Below are 22606 nucleotides of genomic sequence, written 5' to 3'. Positions count from 1 at the left end.
GTATCCAGAAAAAGTACTAATACACTCAATGACAAGAAAAATAACTCAACTAAAAAATGGGCAAAAGATTTGAATAGGCATTGCTCCAAGAAAACATATAAATGGCAAGCAAGCACATGAAAAGATGCTCAACATCATTTGCCATTAGGGAAGTGCAAATCAAAACCACAATGATAATGCACTTTACATAACTAGGATGGACAACAAGTGTTGATGAGGATGTGGAGAAATTGCAGCCCTCATACATTGCTTGTGGAAATGCAGAGTGGTACAGCCACTGGAGAAAAGCTTGGCGGTTCCTCAAAAAATTAAAGAGTTACCATATGACCCAGCACTTCTATTCCTAGGCATATACTTAAGAGAAATGAAAACAAATGTCCCCACAAAAAGTTGTACATAAATTTTAAGAATATCATCATTCATAACAGCCAAAGACAGGAAACAACACAAATGCCCATCAACTGATGAATGGCTAAACGAAATGTACAATGGAATATTATTTAGAAATAAAATGAAGTGCTGATATATGATACAACATGGATGAATCTTGAAAATATTAAGCTAAGTGAAAGAAGCCAGAGACAAAAGGGCACATACTGTATGATTCTACTTATATGAAATGTCCAGACAGAAAGTATATTAGTGGGGCTGGTACTGGATGAAGGGAAGCGGGAAGTAATTGCTAATGGGCACAGGGTTTCTTTTTTTTTTTTTTTTAACATCTTTATTGGAGTATAATTGCTTTACAATGGTGTGTTAGTTTCTGCTTTGTAACAAAGTGAATCAGTTATACATACACATATGTTCCCATATCTCTTCCCTCTTGCGTCTCCCTCCCTCCCACCCTCCCTATCCCACCCCTCTAGGTGGTCACAGAGCACCGAGCTGATCTCCCTGTGCCATGCGGCTGCTTCCCACTAGCTTTCTGTTTTACATTTGGTAGTGTATATGGCATGGACATATATACACTACCAAATGTAAAACAGTGTTTCTTCTTGAGGTGATGAAAATGTTCTAAACTTGGTGGTGATGGTTGCTTAAGACCATTGAATTGTACACTTTAAATGGGTGAATCTGATGGCATGTGAATTATATCTCAATAAACATGTTTAAAAGGTTTTATGGGGCTTCCCTGGTGGCGCAGTGGTTGGGAGTCTGCCTGCCAATGCAGGGGACACGGGTTCGGGCCCTGGTCTGGGAAGATCCCACGTGCCGCGGAGCAACTGGGCCCGTGAGCCACAATTGCTGAGCCTGCATATCTGGGCCTGTGCTCCGCAACAGGAGAGGCCGCGATAGTGAGAGGCGTGGCGCGCGCACCGCGATGAAGAGTGGCCCCCGCTTGCCACAACTGGAGAAAGCCCTCGCACAGAAACGAAGACCCAACACAGCCATAAATAAATAAATTAATTTAAAAAAAAAAGGTTTTATGTGGTGCATGTGAAGGAATGAGTTTCGATCTTAGACATTTATTTAAGTATCTGTTTATGTCTAAACAGTTTATACAAACACACACACACACACAAGCCCTGTCTACACAGCCCATTCTATGCTGTCAATTTGTTTCATCTTTGAGTTTGTCTAGTTTAGATGCATTTCATGTATAACCTTAAATGCAGGGCCTGAAAAAGCATAGCCACAGGCTGAGTAATTAATTTGAGTATTTCCAATTTCCCTATTTCCTGCTGTTACTACAGTTTAATCACTTTTTAGATTTATTTTAAATAAAATGACTGTTGGGGGCAGTGTTAATGGAGTGAATTGTGTTGCCCCCAAATTCATATGTTGAAGCCCTAACCCTCCAGTACCTCAGAATGTGACTATATTTGGAGATAAGACCTTTAAAGAGGCAATAAGTGTAAATGAGGCCTTAAGGTGGGACTCAATCCAATCTGACTGGTGTCCTTATGAAAAGAGGAGATTAGGACATACAGAGACACCAGGGCACATGTGCACAGAGGGATGAGCCTGTGAAGAGGCAAGACGGTGGCCATCTTTAAAGTGTAGGAGAGAGTCCTGAGAAGAAATCAAACCTCTTGTTTAAGCCACTCAGTCTGTGGTATTTTCTTATGGCAGCCCTAGCAAACTAATATAGGCAGACTCACTGCAAACAAGTTATGGGGCTGTCAGGTTAGCTTCTATAAAGATCCACAGCATGAATCCAAATGACCAAGGTACTCAACTTTTAGAGTATCCATCAGAACGGCCCTACCTCCGTATCTTTTCATCAGGAGAGAGAATTAAGGTATTCACAACTAAATTAGAAATGTCTTTTCTTTGAGAATGGACTTCATATATTCTAATGAATTACTAATTCCTTAAGATAATCACCAAATTTTGTATATGCTCGAATAAGTTTGCTTTTTGATAACTGAGAGTACTGCTTATACTTATAAGCAGTACTTATATAAACAATCTTATGTAAGCAAGGGGGAATCAATACCTGCTTGCATGGTAAATCAGAGAACTGGGTTTTGACTTAACCCAACATCATATGTATATACATACATACATGTATATATATATATATATATCAGTAAATGGCTTGGCATTGAGAAGTAGGAAAATCAGATAAGACTACCCTTTAATCATGCTAAGAGTCTGGATGGAATCATCATTCTTGTCTGTTTCTTCTACTGGACTCCCTCAAGGTCTTGACACAGACTAAGCGCTTGATGTTTGCTGAATAAGTGCAACCCCAGTGCAGCAACAGGACAGACTATAAAACTGCTTTGGGATAATGCTAAGCATTTGAAAGCAAGGCAGGAAGTTGTGTACAAAAGATTGCCACTGCTTACTTACTAAATAAGTTAGTCTATGTACATCATCAAATCCCAATAGATTTTTAATTTTTTTAAAATTTTAATTAATTAATTATTTTTTGGCTGTGTTGGGTCTTCATTGCTGTGCGTGGGCTTTCTCTAGTTGTGGCGAGCGGGGGCTACTCTTCACTGTGGTGCACGGGCTTCTCTTTGCGGTGGCTTCTCTTGCTGCGGAGCACAGGCTCTAGGTGCGTGGGTTTCAGTAGCTGTGGCAAGCGGGCTCAGTAGTTGTGGCTTGCGGGCTCTACAGCGCAGGCTCAGTAGTTGTGGTGGACGGGCTTAGTTGCTCCGCAGCATGTGGGATCCTCCCTGACCAGGGCTTGAACCCGTGTCCCCCACATTGGCAGGTGGATTCTTAACCACTCTGATACCAGGGAAGTCCCCAATAGATTTTATTAGAGGAACAGATAATGTAAATGAATCTAATATTTAAAAAGGTGATGTGAGTGGAGAAAAAAGGCGCTGACCTTAGTAACTTCGAGAAATGGTGTTGTATCCAGAAATTACGACATAAAAGACAAATGACTGTATGTAAAAGACAAATGACTGTATGTAAATGACTGCATAAAAGACAAATGACTGTATTCTAGTTGGTAAAGGTATTTCTCATGGGGGTATGGGTTAGCAATTCTGAAACTGCTGAATATGTTATGTTGTGATTGAACAAATAAGTAAATGGGAAGTAAATGGTGGAAACCAGGTGTCTCACTGTTGGAGAAGGAGGTTATCCATAAGCAAGAGGAGGAAACTAGAATAATCCATGTGCTAATGGATTACTCAAAGACATCAGCAAGGATTCACATCTGATTTAATATAGAGATGGTTACATAGAAATTTTTATAGATGTGTGGAGATTAGCATACATGCATATATTTCTTTGCTCGGTCAGCTGAGAGGGCCTAAGAGAAACAATGCCCCAGTAGCAATGAGCACACCTATCACCCAAATCTTAGTTTCTAATACCAGTCTCCAATAAAAGGAACTTGGATAAATGGTTGATTATAGGGCTGGAGCAGGAAATATACAAAATGAACCTGGAGCATGTTGGGAGTGGCAGAAAGTAAGGAAGTGCTCAAAAAAAAAAAAAAAAAAGTCAAAGGGACACAGAAGCCAACTTCAAAGAACTCTCAATGGCTAAGGCTGGAACAAGTTGAACAACAAAATAATGTAGTATTGCTCTATAACTCAAAGTATAAAATAAATACCCGTCAAGTCCATGCTGATATAAGCAAATGGTTGAATAAATAAATAAATAAATAAATAAGGGAGATGGGACCTATCTCCTGTACTGAGCAATTCCAAATTAAGTTATACAGATACTTGCTCCTCAAGGAGGTGGGCCTTAACTCTTCCCTACCCCTTGAGTTTGGGCTGTGCTTAGTGATTCACTTGCGAAGAGAAGATTTATGGAAAGTGAGAAAAAAGTAACTTTATAATAGAGAAACCTGACAAACATTCCTCAGCCAGGTGATGTCATGTTGGTAGTACGTATCCTTTTTTAAAAAAATACATCTTTATTGGAATATAATTGCTTTACAATGGTGTGTTAGTTTCTGCTTTATAACAAAGTGAATCAGTTATACATATACATATGTTCCCATATCTCTTCCCTCTTGCATCTCCCTCCCTCCCACCCTCCCTATCCCACCCCTCTAGGTGGACAAGAAGCACCGAGCTGATCTCCCTGTGCTATGCGGCTGCTTCCCACTAGCTATCTATTTTACATTTGGTAGTGTATATATGTCCATGCCACTCTCTCACTTCGTCCCAGCTTACCCTTCCCGCTCCCCATATCCTCAAGTCCATTCTCTATGTCTGCGTCTTTTTTCCTGTCCTGTCCCTAGGTTCGTCAGAATCTTTTTTTTTTTTAAGATTCCATATATATGTGTTAGCATACTGTATTTGTTTTTCTCTTTCTGACTTACTTCACTCTGTATGACAGACTCTAGGTCCATCCACCTCACTACAAATAACTCAATTTTGTTTCTTTTTATGGCTGAGTAATATTCCACTGTATACATGTGCCACATCTTCTTTATCCATTCGTCTGTTGATGGACACTTAGGTTGCTTCCATGTCCTGGCTATTGTAAATAGTGCTGCAGTGAACACTGTGGTACATGTATCTTTTTGAATTATGGTCTTCTCCGGCTATATGCCCAGTAGTGGGATTGCTGGATCATATAAGAGTTCAATTTTTAGTTTTTTAAGGAATCTCCATACTGTTCTCCATAGTGTATATCCTTGATGTGATGTGATGTAATGAAAAGAGTAATTCACCTCTGTGGTCTTCCTCTCCAAAGTTCATAGCCTGTTGAATCATGAGAAAAATACCAGACAAACCCAAACTGAGGGACATTCAACAAAATACTTAACCAGTACTCCACAAAACTGCTGAGGTCATGGAAAGCATGAGAAAACGTTGTGGCTAAGAAGAGCCTAAGGAGACCTGACGACCGCGTGTAATGTCACATTCTGGACGGGAATCCGGAACAGAAAAAGGACATTAGGTAAAAACTAGTGAAATCTGAATAAAGTGTGGAGTTTAGTTAACAGTAATGTACAAATGTTGGTTCCTTAATGTGAAAAACGTGCCATTGTAATGTAAGATGTTAACAATAGGAGAAATTGGTGCAGGGGATATGTGAACTCTTTGCAAACTTTTCTGAAAAATCTAAAACTATTCTAAAATAAAAAGTTTATTTAAATTAAGAAAGCACAATATGCCTAAATGCAATAAGGTATTCTGGACTGGATCTTGGAACTGAAAAAGGACACTAGTGGAAAACTGGTGCAATGTGAATAAAGTCTGGAGTTTACTTAATAGTATTGTACCAGTGTGGGTTTTAGTTTTGATCACTGTGCCATGGTAACGTAAGATATTAACATTAAGGGAAACTGGGTAAGGAGTATACGGAAACTCCGTATTTCCTTTGCAACTTTTCTGTAAATCTAAAGTTATTCCAAAATAAAAATTTAAAAATGTAACGCAGGGTAGCTGGACGTACAGGCAAACTCCATCTGCCTGGACCACCGTAGATTACCTACGTGATGACATTTGATTTGCTGCGGACTCTGCAGTGGATCTCTCCCCTCATTTCCACACCACCCTTCATGCTGGCCCTGCTGTATCAACCTGCATTTATTTCATGTGCATGGGTCTACACCAGCCAAGTGGTTGTGGCTAACAGGGGGAACCTGGCTTCCCCAAGACTAGATGACTCAAATCTAGAGAACGAAAGAAAACAAAATGGACCAAGCTTCAGAACTGAAGGGAACAGGAGAGCAGTTGCAGGGAAGGGGGGTCTGTTAAAAAGGAGTTAGCTGAAAACAGAAGACAGGTAACAATTTAGAGGAAATAGACAATGATTTTAGTCTGGGAGGAGGGGGCCAGAGACCAGCGAAGATGTTGGCATGGTGGGTACTCCATTTTCTCCACCTTACCTATGGCTTACTCATAAGGTCTTTTACCCATATTATCCTTGCTACTTGTAATATTAGATGAACTAAGATGGGCCTGAGAATCAAGTGGCTGCCATGAGTTACTAGGAAGGGTAGAACAGACAGGGGATAGGATGAGAAGGGGCATTTCTAGGGCCACAGCCACAAGATAGTTCCAAGTCTCTTATTTGTTTCTGTGGCCATCTTCTCCATCAGACTGTGAGCTCTTCTGGCACATGGCTGCTACCTTATTCTTTTCTAGTCCCAGCAGTGGTCTGTACATAGTAGGTGTTCAATAAACATCTGCTTAATGGAGAAGTAAGGCAGGAAGCTAGAAACCAGTGAAACTGGGAATGATTTTCTTTTGAAAACTTTATCTTGAATCCCCATAATAATTAAATAACTTAAAAACATTCTGATAATTTGATTTTTTCGTATCAGTGAGGAGAGCTGGCTCTCAAAATTATACAACTGAAACTGGAATTCTGGGGATGGATATATTAATGTTAAACATGTATTTCAAAGAATAAAAAGCAACTGCCCAGCTATATAATTTGAAGACCAGAGAAAATGGCATGCTAAATATGTTGAGTCATTCATATTTTAATTCCAACTAAGGTAAACAAGATGGAGGCAGGGGAAGGCTCAATATGACTCTTCAAATAGTTTTTAATGAAATGTGGTTTTAAACTTGTTCAGGCAGCCACACCAAGTCTGTGATGAAATTTTCACCAAAGGAAAAAGGGAAAATAAGGTAATATGGTTACTTTTTTCAAAAGCTAGGTTTATTCACTTTAGACTGTTTGTTGCTCTAAGATAAGATTGTACTTGACTTTTCTTAGTGACTTTTTTAGTATTAAAATGTTCTCTCTTTTATGATGAGGTGATAGTAGACGGTGGCAGTTTTTAAAAGTGCTGAGTTGGCAGAAAAAGGCTGGTGCCCTATGTCAATCCCTAAAATACTATTTGTCCATGAAATCTCAATATCTAGAAAGCACTTCCACATCTTTTTTTTTTTTTTGGTCTAGGAGGGTACTCAGGGATTTGGGAGAGGAAGTGAGAAATGTGTGTTTGTTGAGTACACCTATTGGCTAGGTACCAAGCTTTATACATACATGATTTCTCAGTAAATCTTTACAATTTCCATTAGATATTCTTGTATTACAGATAAGGACATGGAAATTAATACAGAATAACTTGCTCAAGGAAGGTGCTAACAGAGGAAACCAAATCTAAGTTTATCTAATTCTAGAATCTGTGCTCCTTCCTATAATACCACACAACTTATTACAGTGAGTTTCTAATATTCACTTTAGGGAAAAATATTGTTCAATTTTTCTTTGTATACATCTTCATGCTACCTTTTCAAACTCACTTTCTGACTTGTAACTTCGCAGTGTATTTATATAGTGATAGACAACAATTTTTAAAACTAAATTTAGAAGTGTCAGTATTGTTCTCTTAAGCTTGCATCCCAACTATTTTTTGCCTTTTTGTTTGAGAAACCACATAAAACCTATCAGGAAATATTCATATGGCAACACCTGATTATCTGCAGTTGAAACATCCAGCACCACAGCAGACTACAAGGCCTCAGGCAGAAGTCAGTGAAAGCCAAGAGGGTTGAAGACACTGAATTCTTTGAGACACTAGACCAATCACACTGCCATCCAGACCCTGAGACTACGAAAGTGACTGGTTAAAAAGCCAATGGCATAACAACTTGGTCTATCAGGTAGAGTACAGAAAAGTGAGCAGAGGTAGGGAGAGAAGTGTGAGGGAGGTGAGAGGAGGGGAAGGAGAAAGCATAGCACTGGCAAGAGGAAGAAAGTAGCATAGGGGTAAAACCAAGGCAAATAATATGCAATGAACTAGAAAATCCAGGACACCTCAAGACCATGCTGATGGGCTTCCCTGGTGGCTCAGTGGTTAAGAATCCGCTTGCCAATGCAGGGGACACGGGTTCGAGCCCTGGTCTGGGAAGATCCCACATGCCGCAGAGCAACTAAGCCCGTGCGCCACAACTACTGAGCCTGTGCTCTAGAGCCCGCGAGCCACAACTACTGAAGCCCGTGCACCTAGAGCCTGTGCTCTACAACAAGAGAAGCCACCGCAACGAGAAGCCCACACACCGCAGCGAAGAGTAGCCCCCGCTCGCTGCAACTAGAGAAAGCCCACGTGCAGTAACAAAGACCCAACGCAGCCAAAAATAAATAAATAAAATAAATTTTAAAAAAAAGACCATGCTGATTAATAAGGATGTGATCTCGGCTCCCCAGCTTCTCACCTATATACTGAAAACAAATGCAGTGAAGAACATATAAGCATACAGATGAACTGTTAGCAGTGTTCATTTTAGAACTAGAATTAAAAACTTTTTTTCTTAAAGGTATGTAGCTAATGCATTATAATTTAGGGGTCCAAAATTTGATCTCTGCTTGCTAAAAATCAAATTATAAAACAAGATTTTGGTTTTTTCACATTTCTCAATTTACCGAAGTCATCTGAAAATAAAGTCATATGTTTAACAAGTTTTGGCCACCAACTTTTAATAATACATATTTAATTTTCAGAAACATATGCTAACCATCAACAACATTATCAGGGTTCCATCACCCCAGATGTTATTTCATTGGTACATTATATCAATATTTACAAAGGCTTTCAAATTCAACAACACAAAACAAAACAGCTTAATTTTTAAAACTACAATGCTTTAAAAAAATGTAAACTGTCCATTTTTACATTATTGTAAAAAAGAAGACTCACTCCGTAATGTGGCTTAATTTTTTTAAGTGAGCAAAGCCTGGTGCTCATGGATAAAGAATGAAAAGAATTCTTTACATAGGAAACATTGTGCTCCAGTGTGGCAAAAAAAAAAAAAAAAAAAAATATATATATATATATATACACACACACACACAAACAAAGAAAAGAATCTTAAGTCCACAATTTAGACCACAAACAAAAAAAGTCCCCAAATTGAGAAATTTATAAAAACCATTTACACATGGTTGTTGACCTATTGAAAACCTATATAACATTTTAAAAATAGTAACTCAGTCAAAAGATACCACTTCTCTTAAAAATGAAATTTTGTGCAAAAGAAATTATTTAAGCTAGAAACAAGACACTCCCCCTCAGTAAGAGGCCAAAAGAGCCACTGAAATAATTTAACTCTGTTAGATTTAGTGCATGTAACCAAAAGGCACACACATGTGATTAATATATTAATATATTTTCATGCAGAAACCTGTGCATGTTCACAATTATATAACAAAAACACAAACATAACAAAACGTAAAGCCTAATGTTTGGCAATGTTATTCTAGCTACATTCCTTTCTAGTCTATCAGTCCCGGGTTTACTAGATCATTAACGTTGCCTCTCAAAAAATATATTATATTTGAACAGCTTCCAATAAAAATTAAAAAAAGGATGTTGGCCTGAAACACTATAACTTTTTTTCAGTTCTGATACATATAGAAACTTACTGATATGTTTATTTTAAATGTCATTTCAAATTAAGATACATTTTTCCTTTTGTTAATAAACACTTTGATTGCTCCAGTGAAGTCAGCAGAGAGAAGAACTTCTGTGTTATCTGTCTTCATAATACCTTAAAAGCATAAAAGAAAGTTTTTAGTTGATTTTAAAGGAATATGAAGCCTGATGCCACAATTGTCACATGCCCATGATCCTCTACCTCTGGGGCAGAAGAACCTCTCCCAGCCTTTTCAGTCTCTCTTTTCTGGCTTGCTCCTGTGATCCTTTCATCCTCCTGTACCTCTCCTCTCTGAGGCTCACTTCCACTTACCTTGTCTTAGCTGCTCTTTTCCTGGCAGCTAAGGAGAGATTATGGTCCCTTGGGGCCAGGATGCCTGGATTTACTCCCAGGCAGCCAAGGCCTCTAAGTTGTCTGATTCTTCATTTCGTGGCAAGAGGCTAGCGTGTTATTCAGCCCCAGGACTGGAATGTTGGCAGGATGGGATCAGCTGGGCAAGTCTTTTGCCAACAGGGTTCACTAATGAGGTTGACAGTAAGGTTTACTGTACAGCAGACATACTGGAACTGCCATGAAATGAAGTACACACGATCACTCTGTGAATGCTGAGAGCACCTTTTGCCTTTCCAGTCCATACTGAAGAACCATGTAGCTACTACGCTGAATGGCAAAAACGCTTACCATTTAACATTTGCTGGTAAAAACATTTAACGAACAAAATTCAGTGTTAACTATTATGCATAGGCAAAAATTGTAGATTTAAGAAGGACTGATTAGTAAGGAAGAAAATAATCCAAACTGTAACTGGGGAGTTGTGTACAGGATGAGTTAGACAAAATGGTTTCACTTAGATTTGTTAAAAACATATCCTAATCTGCTGAACATTCCTAACCACACTTTTGGTATATCTCAAAGTAGTGCTATGCAGCAGAAGCAGCAGCAAACAACTGAGGGATATCAGAAAGGCTAGAGAAGAAAATAATTCATCATATATATAGAGAGAAATGCTTTATAAGATACAATATAATGAAGATGATAATGTCTATTACATGCCAGGCATTTTGCTAGACACCTTACATGTGTTATCTTTAATTCTTCTCACAACCTTTTTTTTTTTTCAGTTTTCAGCTGTATCTTTTTTTTTTAAATTGAAGTATAGTTGATTTAAAATATTGTGTTAATTTCAGGTGTACAGCAAAGTGATTCAGAGATACTCCTAATTTATCCCTCCCCCCTTCCTCTTTGGTAGCCACAAGTTTGTTTTCTGTCTGTGAGTCTGTTTCTGTTTTGTAAATAAGTTCATGTGTACTATTTTTTAGATTCCACATATAAGTGATATCATATTTGTCTTTCTCTGACTTACTTCACTTAATATGATAATCACTAGGTCCATCCACATTGCTGCAAATGACATTATTTCATTCTTTTTTATGGCTGAGTAATATTCTAGTGTGTATATGTGTGTGTGTGTGTGTGTGTGTGTGTACTGTAGTTTTGATTTGTGTTTCTTTGATAATTAGCGATGTGGAGCATCTTTTCATGTGCCTGCTGGCCATCTGTAGGTCTTCTTTGGAGAAATGTCTATTTAGGTCTTCTGCCCATATCACAACCTTATAAACGAGGTATTATCACCATTTTAAACATGAGGAAAACTGAAGCTTAAGTTGCCAAATATGTCAGAATAAAGAGGAGGGCAATCAGATATATTTTATGATCTCATACCCCGAGTTTAAGAGTTTATTCTTAGAGTATACCTACACGGGTACAGAACAGCAAACACAAATCTGAGTATGATCCAAAGTTGTGCCTCTTTAAAAAGGACCCAGTGAAGTAATAACTGAACCATGTTAATATGGTGCAGTTTTGAGAAGTTTAAAAAAGGTACTTTTCATTTTTCCTCAAATGGTTTAAAAAGCTAGAATTTTCTGTTCAATGTGTAGGGGAAATGTGCAGAGTGTAAAAAGGTATTGGGGAAAAAGAAAAGAAAAAAACTCCAACCAAATGACTTAATTTAGAAGAGAGAAGTAGGATTTGACTGTGAGAAAAAAAGAAAAAGAAAATGAAAAGAAATATTTCCAAACAGGCATTTAGTAAAGGTGTAATAATTCTGCATTGGTTGATTTTTAAATCTGGTAATTGAAAGAAGTGCTAGGGACTTCCCTGGTGGCACAGTGGATAAGACTCCATGCTCCCAATGCAGGGGGTCTGGGTTCAATTCCTGGTCAGGGAACTAGATCCCACATGCCACAACTAAAGAGCCTGCCTGCCACAAGTAAGACCCAGCGCAACCAAATAAATAAATAAATAAATATTTAAATGAAAAAAAGAAAGAAGTGCTAGACTGAAGTTCATATTTGCTATCAAAATTTTTCTTCACAGACAGAAGAAATAGTGTATTTAGTATAGTGTATAGTGCAAATAATACCGCAAGGGAAATGACTTGATATTAAATGAGATAAAAATGCTTGAGAACTTTTTAGTATTCAAATACTTTTAGAAGCACTCTTACTACATTGTATCTATTGTTGTGACTTTATAACTCTCTACAAGGCCTGGGTATAGTCTCTAAAGTGAGAAAACACATTTAATAAAATATTCTGCAATAGATTTTAACAATACAAACTTGTTTTCATTAACAACTGGTCCAAGTTTACATGGTTTTACTTTACTCTTCAGAATTAACAAGGACCATTTTTATATAATCGGCACTAAATACTACTTGACGGTTTCTTTTCACTTCCTAATCTGAGCATTTTATATAATTGAAAGTACTATTCATTCTCAAAGTATTTGCTGCAAAGGGCAAGAATCACTGGCTTGTAAATAGCTATCTATGAGGAGCTGTAAATTTGTGGCAATTAGAAAAGAACACTGCTTTCACTTTGGTTTAATTCACTTATTCAGTAAATGTTTATTAAGCACCTACTACATTCAGGCAAGCACTGTGCTAGGCACTGGCCCTACAACAATAAATAAAACACATAAAATCTTTGCCTTCAGAGATTATAGTGCAGTAGAGACAGATAATTTAACTTGTATATATTTATGTCTGGTTTGCATTTCTCAAAAGAGAATATAGTTTTCCATAAAAAAAATTACAAACTTTCAAAATTTTCAGTTTTAATTCCCAGGTGAATTTAAAAGAAGTAAAACTGGCAAGAACTATGTTACCAAAATGTTCAGAAATGAACATCTGACAACCATTATGTTGCATAACAGAAATATTCTTCATACTCATGAAGACCTCATAATACCCACAAGTCAATGAGGCTACTAAAGGCTGACTAGAGAAAATGAAGGACAAATAAAATATGAATACCTACCAGAGGGCATGTTATCCAAAACTTCAGCATCTTCACCTTTATCGTTCCCTTCTGATTTTTCAGACTGCACATCCAAAGACAACATCAAACTTGGGTTTGGAGCAAATATGGCTGATGTAACAACTGCATTATGTGCTAGGAAAAAAAAATTACTTCAAGACAACTAATAAACTTGATTCTAAACATCAAGACAAAAAGTATAATACTGCAAAAAACATAATAGTGTATGTTATATGCAAGTACCTTTAAAAACTAACATATAAGTAACTAAGAACTATTTAAAACCCAAAAATATTTTCTTAAAAAAAATCAAATCCATCATAGTAGGGGACATTAACACCCCACTTTCACCAATGGACAAATCATCCAAAATGAAAATAAATAAGGAAACACAGCTTTAAATGATACATTAAACAAGATGGACTTGATTGATATTTATAAACAATACACTACTAAATAACCAAGAGGTCACTGAAGAAACCAAAGAGGAAATCAAAACATACCTAGAAACAAATGACAATGAAAACACGACGACCCAAAACCTAAAAGCTGGTTCTTTGAGAAGACAAACAAAACTGATAAACCCTAAGCCAGACTCATCAAGAAAGAAAGGGAGAAGACTCAAATCAACAGAATTAGAAATGAAAAAGGAGAAGTAACAACTGACACTGCAGAAATACAAACGATCATGAGAGATTACTACAAGCAACTCTGTGCGAATAAAATGGACAACCTGGAAGAAATGGACAAATTCTTAGAAAAGCACAACCTTCCGAGACTGAACCAGGAAGAAATAGAAAATATAAACAGACCAATCACAAGCACTGAAATTCAAACTGTGATTAAAAATCTTCCAACAAACAAAAGCCCAGGACCAGATGGCTTCACAGGTGAATTCTATCAAACATTTAGAGAAGAGCTAACACCCATCCTTCTCAAACTCTTCCAAAATATAGCAGAGGGAGGAACACTCTCAAACTCATTCTACGAGGCCACCATCACCCTAATACCAAAACCAGACAAAGACGACACAAAGAAAGAAAACTACAGGCCAATATCACTGATGAACATAGATGCAAAAATCCTCAACAAAATACTAGCAAACAGAATCCAACAGCACATTAAAAGGATCATACAACATGATCGAGTGGGGTTTATCCCAGGAATGCAAGGATTCTTCAATATACACAAATCAATCAATGTGATACACCACATTAACAAACTGAAGGAGAAAAACCATATGATCATCTCAATAGATGCAGAGAAAGCTTTTGACAAAATTCAACACCCATTTATGACAAAAACCCTCCAGAAAGTAGGCATAGAGGGAACTTACCTCAACATAATAAAGGCCATATGTGACAAACCCACAGGCAACATCGCTCTCAATGGTGAAAAACTGAAACCATTTCCTCTAAGATCAGGAACAAGACAAGGATGTCCACTCTCACCACTATTATTCAACATAGTTTTGGAAGTTTTAGCCACAGCAATCAGAGAAGAAAAAGAAAGAAAAGGAATCCAAATTGGAAAAGAAGAAGTAAAGCTGTCACTGTCTGCAGATGACATGATACTATTCATAGAGAATCCTAAAGACTCTACCAGAAAACTACTAGAGCTAATCAATGAATTTGGTAAAGTAGCAGGATACAACATTAATGCACAGAAATCTCTTGCAATCCTATACACTAATGATGAGAAATCTGAAAGAGAAATTAAGGAAACACTCCCATTTACCATTGCAACAAAAAGAATAAAATACCTAGGAATAAACCTACCTAAGGAGACAAAAGACCTGTATGCAGAAAACTATAAGACACTGATGAAAGAAATTAAAGATGATACAAAACAGATGGAGAGATATACCATGTTCTTGGTTGGAAGAATCAACATTGTGAAAATGACTATACTACCCAAAGCAATCTACAGATTCAGTGCAATCCTTATCAAACTACCAGTGGCATTTTTCACAGAACTAGAACAAAAAATGTCACAATTTGTATGGAAACACAAAAGACCCCGAATAGCCAAAGCAATCTTGAGAAAGAAAAACGGAGCTGGAGGAATCAGGCTCCCGGACTTCAGACTATACTACAAAACTACAGTCATCAAGACAGTATGGTACTGGCACAAAAACAGAAATATAGATCAATGGAACAGGATAGAAAGCCTAGAGATAAACCCACACACATATGGTCACCTTACTTTTGATAAAGGAGGCAAAAATATACAATGGAGAAAAGACAGCCTCTTCAATAAGTGGTGCCGGGAAAACTGGATAGCTACATGTAAAAGAACGAAATTAGAACACTCCCTAATACCATACACAAAAATAAACTCAAAATAGATTAAAGACCTAAATGTAAGGCCAGACACTATCAAACTCTTAGAGGATAACACAGGCAGAACACTTTATGACATAAATCACAGCAAGATCCTTTTTGACCCACCTCCTAGAGAAATGGAAATAAAAACAAAAATAAACAAATGGGACCTAATGAAGCTTAAAAGCTTTTGCACAGCAAAGGAAACCATAACCAAGACCAAAAGACAACCCTCAGAATGGGAGAAAATATTTGCAAATGAAGAAACTGACAAAGGACTAATCTCCAAAATTCACAAGCAGCTCATGCAGCTCAATATCAAAAAAACAAACAACCCAATCCAAAAATGGGCAGAAGACCTAAATAGGCATTTCTCCAAAGAAGATATACAGATTGCCAACAAACACATGAAAGGATGCTCAACATCACTAATCATTAGAGAAATGCAAATCCAAACTACAGTGAGGTATCACCTCACACCAGTCAGAATGGCCATCATCAAAAAATCTACAAACAATAAATGCTGGAGAGGGTGTAAAGAAAAGGGAACCCTCTTTCACTGTTGATGGGAATGTAAATTGATACAGCCACTATGGAGAACAGTATGGAGGTTCCTTAAAAAACTAAAAATAGAACTACCATATGACCCAGCAATCCCACTACTGGGCATATACCCTGAGAAAACCATAATGCAAAAAGTGTCATGTACCACAATGTTCATTGCAGCTCTATTTACAATAGCCAGGACATGGAAGCAACCTAAGTGTCCATCGACAGATGAATGGATAAAGAAGATGTGGCACATATATACAATGGAATATTACTCAGCCATAGAAAGGAATGAAATTGAGTTATTTGTAGTGAGGTGGATGGACCTAGAGTCTGTCATACAGAGTGAAATAAGTCAGAAAGAGAAAAACAAATACCGTATGCTAACACATATATATGGAATCTAAAAATAAAAAAAAAATGGTTCTGAAGAACCTAGGGGAAGGACAGGAATCAAGATGCAGACGTAGAGAATGGACTTGAGGACACGGGGAGGGGGAAGGGTAAGCTGGGACGAAGTGAGAGAGTGGCATGGACATATATACTCTACCAAATGTAAAACAGATAGCTAGTGGGAAGTAGCCACATAGCACAGGGAGATCAGCTTGGTGCTCTGTGACCACCTAGAGGGGTGGGATAGGGAGGGTGGGAGGGAGACGCAAGAGGGAAGAGATATAGGGATATATGTATATGTATAACTGATTCACTTTGTTATAAAGCAGAAACTAACACACCATTGTAAAGCAATTATACTCCAATAAAGATGTTAAAAAAAAACAAAAAAAACAAAACCACATACAAGTTCTGAGATTGCATGACTTCTCAAATTTTAGACAAGTATAAGTTCTTCCTTGGTACAGAAAAATCAAACAAAGCCAATACAACGCGAAAGCAGTTAAAACTGCTAAACTGTCTCTCTGAAATAATGCCTATACAAATTTACTTATAATACATCTCCATTTTAACTTTATTCACTTATAAGACACATAAAAGTAGGCATTTACTTACCTTTAATACCTTCCCAAAAGTCATTACGATCTCTCCTCACTGAAGTAAACTTGCTTAAGTCATGGTAAGTACTCCAGATATAAACATACTTATCTTCTGAGCCACTAACGAGGTAACTAAAATCATGGCTACATTTAGGGAAGAAGGAAAAAAAAAATCAAAGTTGTGGTTTTTCTTAGGTTTCCCTCTACCAGAGCTTCCCAGTTTGAGACACCTAAGAAAATAGCCAAGAGAACTTGTTGAAATACAGACTCCTAGTCTCACTCCAGAGGTTCTGAACGTGTAGGTTTGACATGGGTGGCCAGTGGCATTAGTATTTTCACTGAAGCTCTAGGTAACTCCTGCTGGGTTAACCCACACTGGGATGAGTGCCTACTTAAGAGATAAAAGAGAGAAGCAGAATACTTTACCAATTAAATTACTGGGTAATTCAAGAAGAAAGGAGAACTGGTAAGAAAAGAGCTGAAATAAGGAGGGCTATAAAGGAAGAAAAGGTAGGTATTTCAGGAGAGCCTGCAGATCCCAAATTAACAGTTCAAATAATAATGATATGCAAAGGTGTAAGTACAGGACACTGTACTTTAGGGTCTCGAAATGCTTTATTAGCTTCTGTACCTAAAAGGATCAAGACCATGGGTGGGGTGGGGTGGGGTGGGCGGTGGTGGGGTAAATCTCCTCTTAGAAAGCATACATGAAAGTACAAAAGCACAAATTCTGGAGCTGGGTCTTCTAATCCTGGTTCTGCAACTACCAGTGTGACTTTAGGCAAATTACTTAATTTTCTGGGTGTTGGTTTCTTCATCTGCAGAGTAGGGGCAATTCAAACTCTACCAAACACCTGGATAACGTAAGTATGACAGATAATATGAGACACCAGTTGTAAAACTGCAAAGTAACTAACAACACCATATAAACATAAGCCATAGATCAATGGAAAAATGGGAGTAGGGGAGAAATGTTCTGATCTCTTTTGGGAATTCCTCATTGCCAATTTACCTGAAACTTGCTTTGATCTGGCTGCTGCTGTTCACATAACCCTTATACTTCATGGACAGTGACAAATCTCTAAGATCATATAGTCTGATTCTGGAGTCATTTGAAGTTACCAGTATCTAAAAACAAATCAAAGGAAAAGTTAAAAATACCATCTTTTAATCTGTGCTAAGGTACAACCAAAAAAGGGTGTTAGACACATACAGAATATATCTCAAAACTAGAAAAAGCAATATGCCATAGGAAAGGAAATATATTCTTAGCTAAGATATGAAGAACTTACTTTCAGGAGTCTATATATAGTGTGGAGACAGATGGTTTTGAATACCTAGTACCTTATTTTCTCCAGGTAAAGGCTCAATGCCAGTAATTTTTCTTCCAACCTTGTTGCGCCCTCTGGTGGATCGGACATGTATCTGTGTGTGGTATTTCAAATGCTAAAAAAAAAAAACCCCACAATTTAAAAAGATCAGAATTAGAAAGAAACTCAAAGATCATCTGAGGCAACTCACAGACAAACATGGTATTATTTGTCCCAATTTAAAGATAAGGCAGTTAAACCCCAGAGAGGATACACCAACTTATTCCAAACCACAAAAGTATCTAAGTATTCAAGTATGTAATTTATACAAGACAGTCATTTACCTCTGTATCATAGAAAATACACCTGCCGTCATATGTCCCAATCACTGCATATTTGCCATTCTGACAGAAATTTGCAGCTGTGATCAATTTTGTTTGACCATCTACTTCATTCCACAAAGCCACTTTTTTGTCAGGTATGTTCCAAAGGCGGAGCTTTCCATCCAATGACCCACTTAGAAAATACCTGTCATCCTAAAAATGTGACGAAAGAGGAAGCTTTCATTTTATCACATGAAGAAAAACTCATTAGCAAATCAATACATTAAGTCTATTAGAAATAATGTTAACATATATAGATTTCATTTTAAAAGTATTAAAGTAAGCATTATTTCAGTCACTAAAAATAACAACAATTAGAAACCTCAGTATTCATTTTGGAGAAATGACATTCTAATCACTTTATCATATCCTTAAACTGCTTTTCCCAAGGTATAGATGTTAATAGATAATGTGTTTGAGTATATATTGTGTAGGAGAAGGGTTCTGTGGTCAAATAAGTTTGAGAAATTCTGAGTTACAGAAAGTTAAACAGGATTCTCAGTTAACACGCACTCTGAATCTTTAACGGGCGACTTTTTTTGGGGTCAGGTAGGGACATCTAGCAGGGCTAGCAATTCAAGGAACATACTTTGGGAAACACTATCCTATAATGGTACATTTGCCCATACCCTCCTTAGGATACATGTAACAGATGGATAAAAGAGTAACTAATGCCAGTTAGCCCACAGAACCAGTCAATTTTTGGAACTCTGACACCCTGTCAGCAGAGAATTGCTTCACTATTTAAATTCTCAATCTCAAACCAGGGGTTCTCAGCTGGGGGCAACCTGGCCCCACAGGAGACATCTAGCAATGTCTAGAGACAGTTTTGATTGTCACAATTTAGAGGGTGGGACGCTACTGACATCTAGTGGGTAGAGGCCAGGAATGCTGCTAAACAGCCTACAATGCACAGGACAGCCTTTCCTCTCTCTACGAAAAAGAATTATCCAACCCCAAATGCCATTAGTGCCAAGGTTTAGAAACCCTGTTCTAAACTAAACCAGGCCTACCATGAAGCTGCTCTAATTTTTGGTAACATAAGAATTAAAAAGAAAATAAAATAATTGGGATGCCAAAACAAGAAACAGATTTTCTTCTTCACTCAAGATTATTATTCTTACCCACTTCTCAAGCCCATCAAGGATAACCTTCATAGAATAGGCATTTTTATGGCTATGGTACAGTAGGCTCAACTCAATGTCTACCAGCAGAAGTGCTGAACAAATAAAAATACTTCATCTTGGTCTTACAATTCAGAATTTTATTTACATACATATATACACGTGTATATATGTGTGTGTATCTTCATTTTGCTATTTCTTTTATAACTCTGCTTCCTTTCTTCTAGGTAACATTATTTGATAGAGTCATATTTCCTAGGAAAATGTCAACACCACCCCATTCTTCCCTAGCCCCTCTCATAAATTCTCCAGGTCAGTAGAATTTTTAGAAATAAGGCTTTTCAGTTTCCAAAATAAAACGAAATAAAAGTATAGGAAAATTATTGACTAAACAGAAACCTTAATAATAAAGTACTACATAGATAACTATTACCACCTAATACCCCTCTCTTTCCATCTTGATACATTATAGTTAAAATAGAGGTGGGGGGATTTTGCTCACAGGTGCTGACAGGGGTAAAATCTATCCTTTTGTTGCACCCTTAGGTGACAGGATGGGGGTATTATTTAGAAAGAAGCCTCGAAAGCTTGATGGTCAAAACTGATACAGTATTAACATAGATTAAGCATTTTTAATTTTCAAAAGTTCTTAATAAAATCTTCTCTAAGGGTTCAGAATTATTACTGCCTATGTTATAAGCCTGCCCAGGGAGGGAAATTATATTGAGAGAAAAAAGTCATTCTTCTCTCTTAATTTGGGGAAGGAGAGAAAGAAATGTCAATATAATTGAAAGGTTGCATTAAAAAGACAATGGGTACTAAACACATAGAGATGAGGACATGATTGGAAATGTAATCATACACAAATGTAGTGGAGGGAAAGTCAACGAGGGTCAGCTCAAGCCCTCCACTTATTTCAACCTAGCTAGTGAAGCAGCTCCAACACATGACATCCCTTGTGCTTACAGTTGCAAAGAAGTAAAACTACTCTAGCCTCATGCATTTGGTGGCTCTATCCTATAAGGGCATAAGATAGGTCTGGAGTCCATGACAGTAGATTTTTCTCCTTTAGTTGAAATCATATGAAATTCTTTCTAGAGGAAAGATATTAAAGGATTTTCTACATTGAAAATGAGTATGAAGGGATCTCAAGATTAACAATGTTTTTAGACCCAAAATAGGAATTCAGTCTAATTTGTAATGAATTTTGGTCTTTGCCTCTTTCAACCTTTTCCTCTTTGTCTCTTCCCTTCCTGACCCTCCTACAACTATTCCTGCCTATATGCTTCCCTTTCTCATTTATTTACCTGCCGTCTTTTCTTCTTCCACTGTCTCCAACCTCTCTCCTCTTTAATAGGATAGTTTATTTCTTTATTTATACCCTGCAGGTCTTATTAAAGATTTGGGATGACTTTTCACTGTCATATTTAGACTATAATATTTCCAGCTCTTCTAATGAAGATTAGCACAATATTTATTTCCTTTCTTATTTTTAAAGCAGAATGAAACACTAAATTAAGTTGCTCTTAACTATGTGGATACTAATAATTTTTTTCCTGTAGTCCAATTACCCTCCAGAGAAACCTGGTTCCCTCACCTTCCTCGTAGTATAACAAAAAAACATGTAAATACTTACTCTTGGATGGAAAGCTATGGCAGTGACAAAATCTATATGCTGAAAACAGCAAAGGCATTCTCTTCTGGAAATGTGCCATAACCTGACTGTTTTATCCATTGAAGAAGAAAGCAGAAAGTAGTTCTATGGAGAAATTGACATTGATTATTTTATCACCATATGAAAAAAAATACACCATAAAAGTGAACTTTTAGTTTTAGGTATCTCAATAGTTTTGTCATTACTATTGTTAATACGCAGCATCAGAAAGCACAAAGATATCCAATTCACTTGGACAATTCCATTTTTTTCCAAATAGTTAAATGCCATATTTCTTTGATTCTAAGACTTTTTCACATTACCTATTCTGAAATGAGGATGAATCTTATGACTTCTGTTGAAAGAAACCTGCCAGATGCCAACAGAGGACTAAGGTGTGCCTTGGCTGTTGGAGCCTGCATATACTATAAGTTAGCTATGAATGTAAGGCATCTATTCATTTGATCGTCACTTCAGTTATTTTCACATTGATAACACTGGTGAATTCTAACTCACATGAATTACCTGTCACTTAAAATGCCTTCAAAAAGATTATCCTATAATGCAGCATGGAAATGAAAAGTTATTGTGCACCAGTCACACCTTAGGCAAGAAAATTAGAGAATAGAAACTGTCAAATGTCTCAGAATAGATCATAGAATTTTCAAAGCTAGAAGAGGGTAGTGTAACTGATTTAGGCATTATGATGGCCCATCACCCAGAAACCAAACATCTGTCAAAAATTTCCAGCTGGATACATAAGGGGATAGGATTCCCAGGTGCTCGGCCCTGCCGGGCACCGGGGCGCGAGACCAGATTTTGTAGGTCACTCCCTCTTGCAAGAACACCGGAATCACAACTAACTGCTGAACAATCATCGACAGGAAGACGCTGGAACTCACCAAAAAAGATACCCAACATCCAAAGACAAAGGAGAAGCCACAGTGAGACGGTAGGAGGGGTGCAATCACAATAAAATCAAATCCCATAACTGCTGGGTGGGTGACTCACAAACTGGAGAACTCTTATACCACAGAAGTCCACCCACTGGAGTGAAGGTTCTGAGCCCCACGTCAGGCTTCCAAACCTGGGGGTCTGGCAATGGGAGGAGGATTTCCTAGAGAATCAGACTTTGAAAGCTAGCGGGATTTGATTGCAGGACTTTGACAGGACTGGGACAAAC

The 22606-nt window shown here is 37.5% G+C and overlaps 1 protein-coding gene across 1 annotated transcript in view; it reads right to left on the bottom strand.

Moving 5' to 3' along the window:
- Positions 1-8782: 8782 nt before the first annotated feature.
- Positions 8783-22606, bottom strand: part of WDR44 (WD repeat domain 44) — an 80831-nt gene continuing 67007 nt past the window's right edge. Inside the window, exons 14-20 of the mRNA XM_082445501.1 lie at positions 21406-21528; positions 18607-18798; positions 18297-18398; positions 17965-18080; positions 16969-17096; positions 13088-13222; positions 8783-9878 (exon numbers count right to left, since the gene is read on the bottom strand). Coding sequence (XP_082301627.1) covers positions 9784-9878; positions 13088-13222; positions 16969-17096; positions 17965-18080; positions 18297-18398; positions 18607-18798; positions 21406-21528 — 891 coding nt within the window. The 3' untranslated portion in view covers positions 8783-9783. The remainder of the gene's footprint in view (positions 9879-13087; positions 13223-16968; positions 17097-17964; positions 18081-18296; positions 18399-18606; positions 18799-21405; positions 21529-22606) is intronic.

Source organism: Balaenoptera physalus (genome assembly GCF_965194825.1).
Source record: "Balaenoptera physalus genome assembly, chromosome: X".
In the NCBI taxonomy this organism is placed as follows: domain Eukaryota; kingdom Metazoa; phylum Chordata; class Mammalia; order Artiodactyla; family Balaenopteridae; genus Balaenoptera; species Balaenoptera physalus.
The sequence above is the reverse complement of the archived record's forward strand: the minus strand, read 5'-3'. Positions and strand labels throughout refer to the sequence as shown.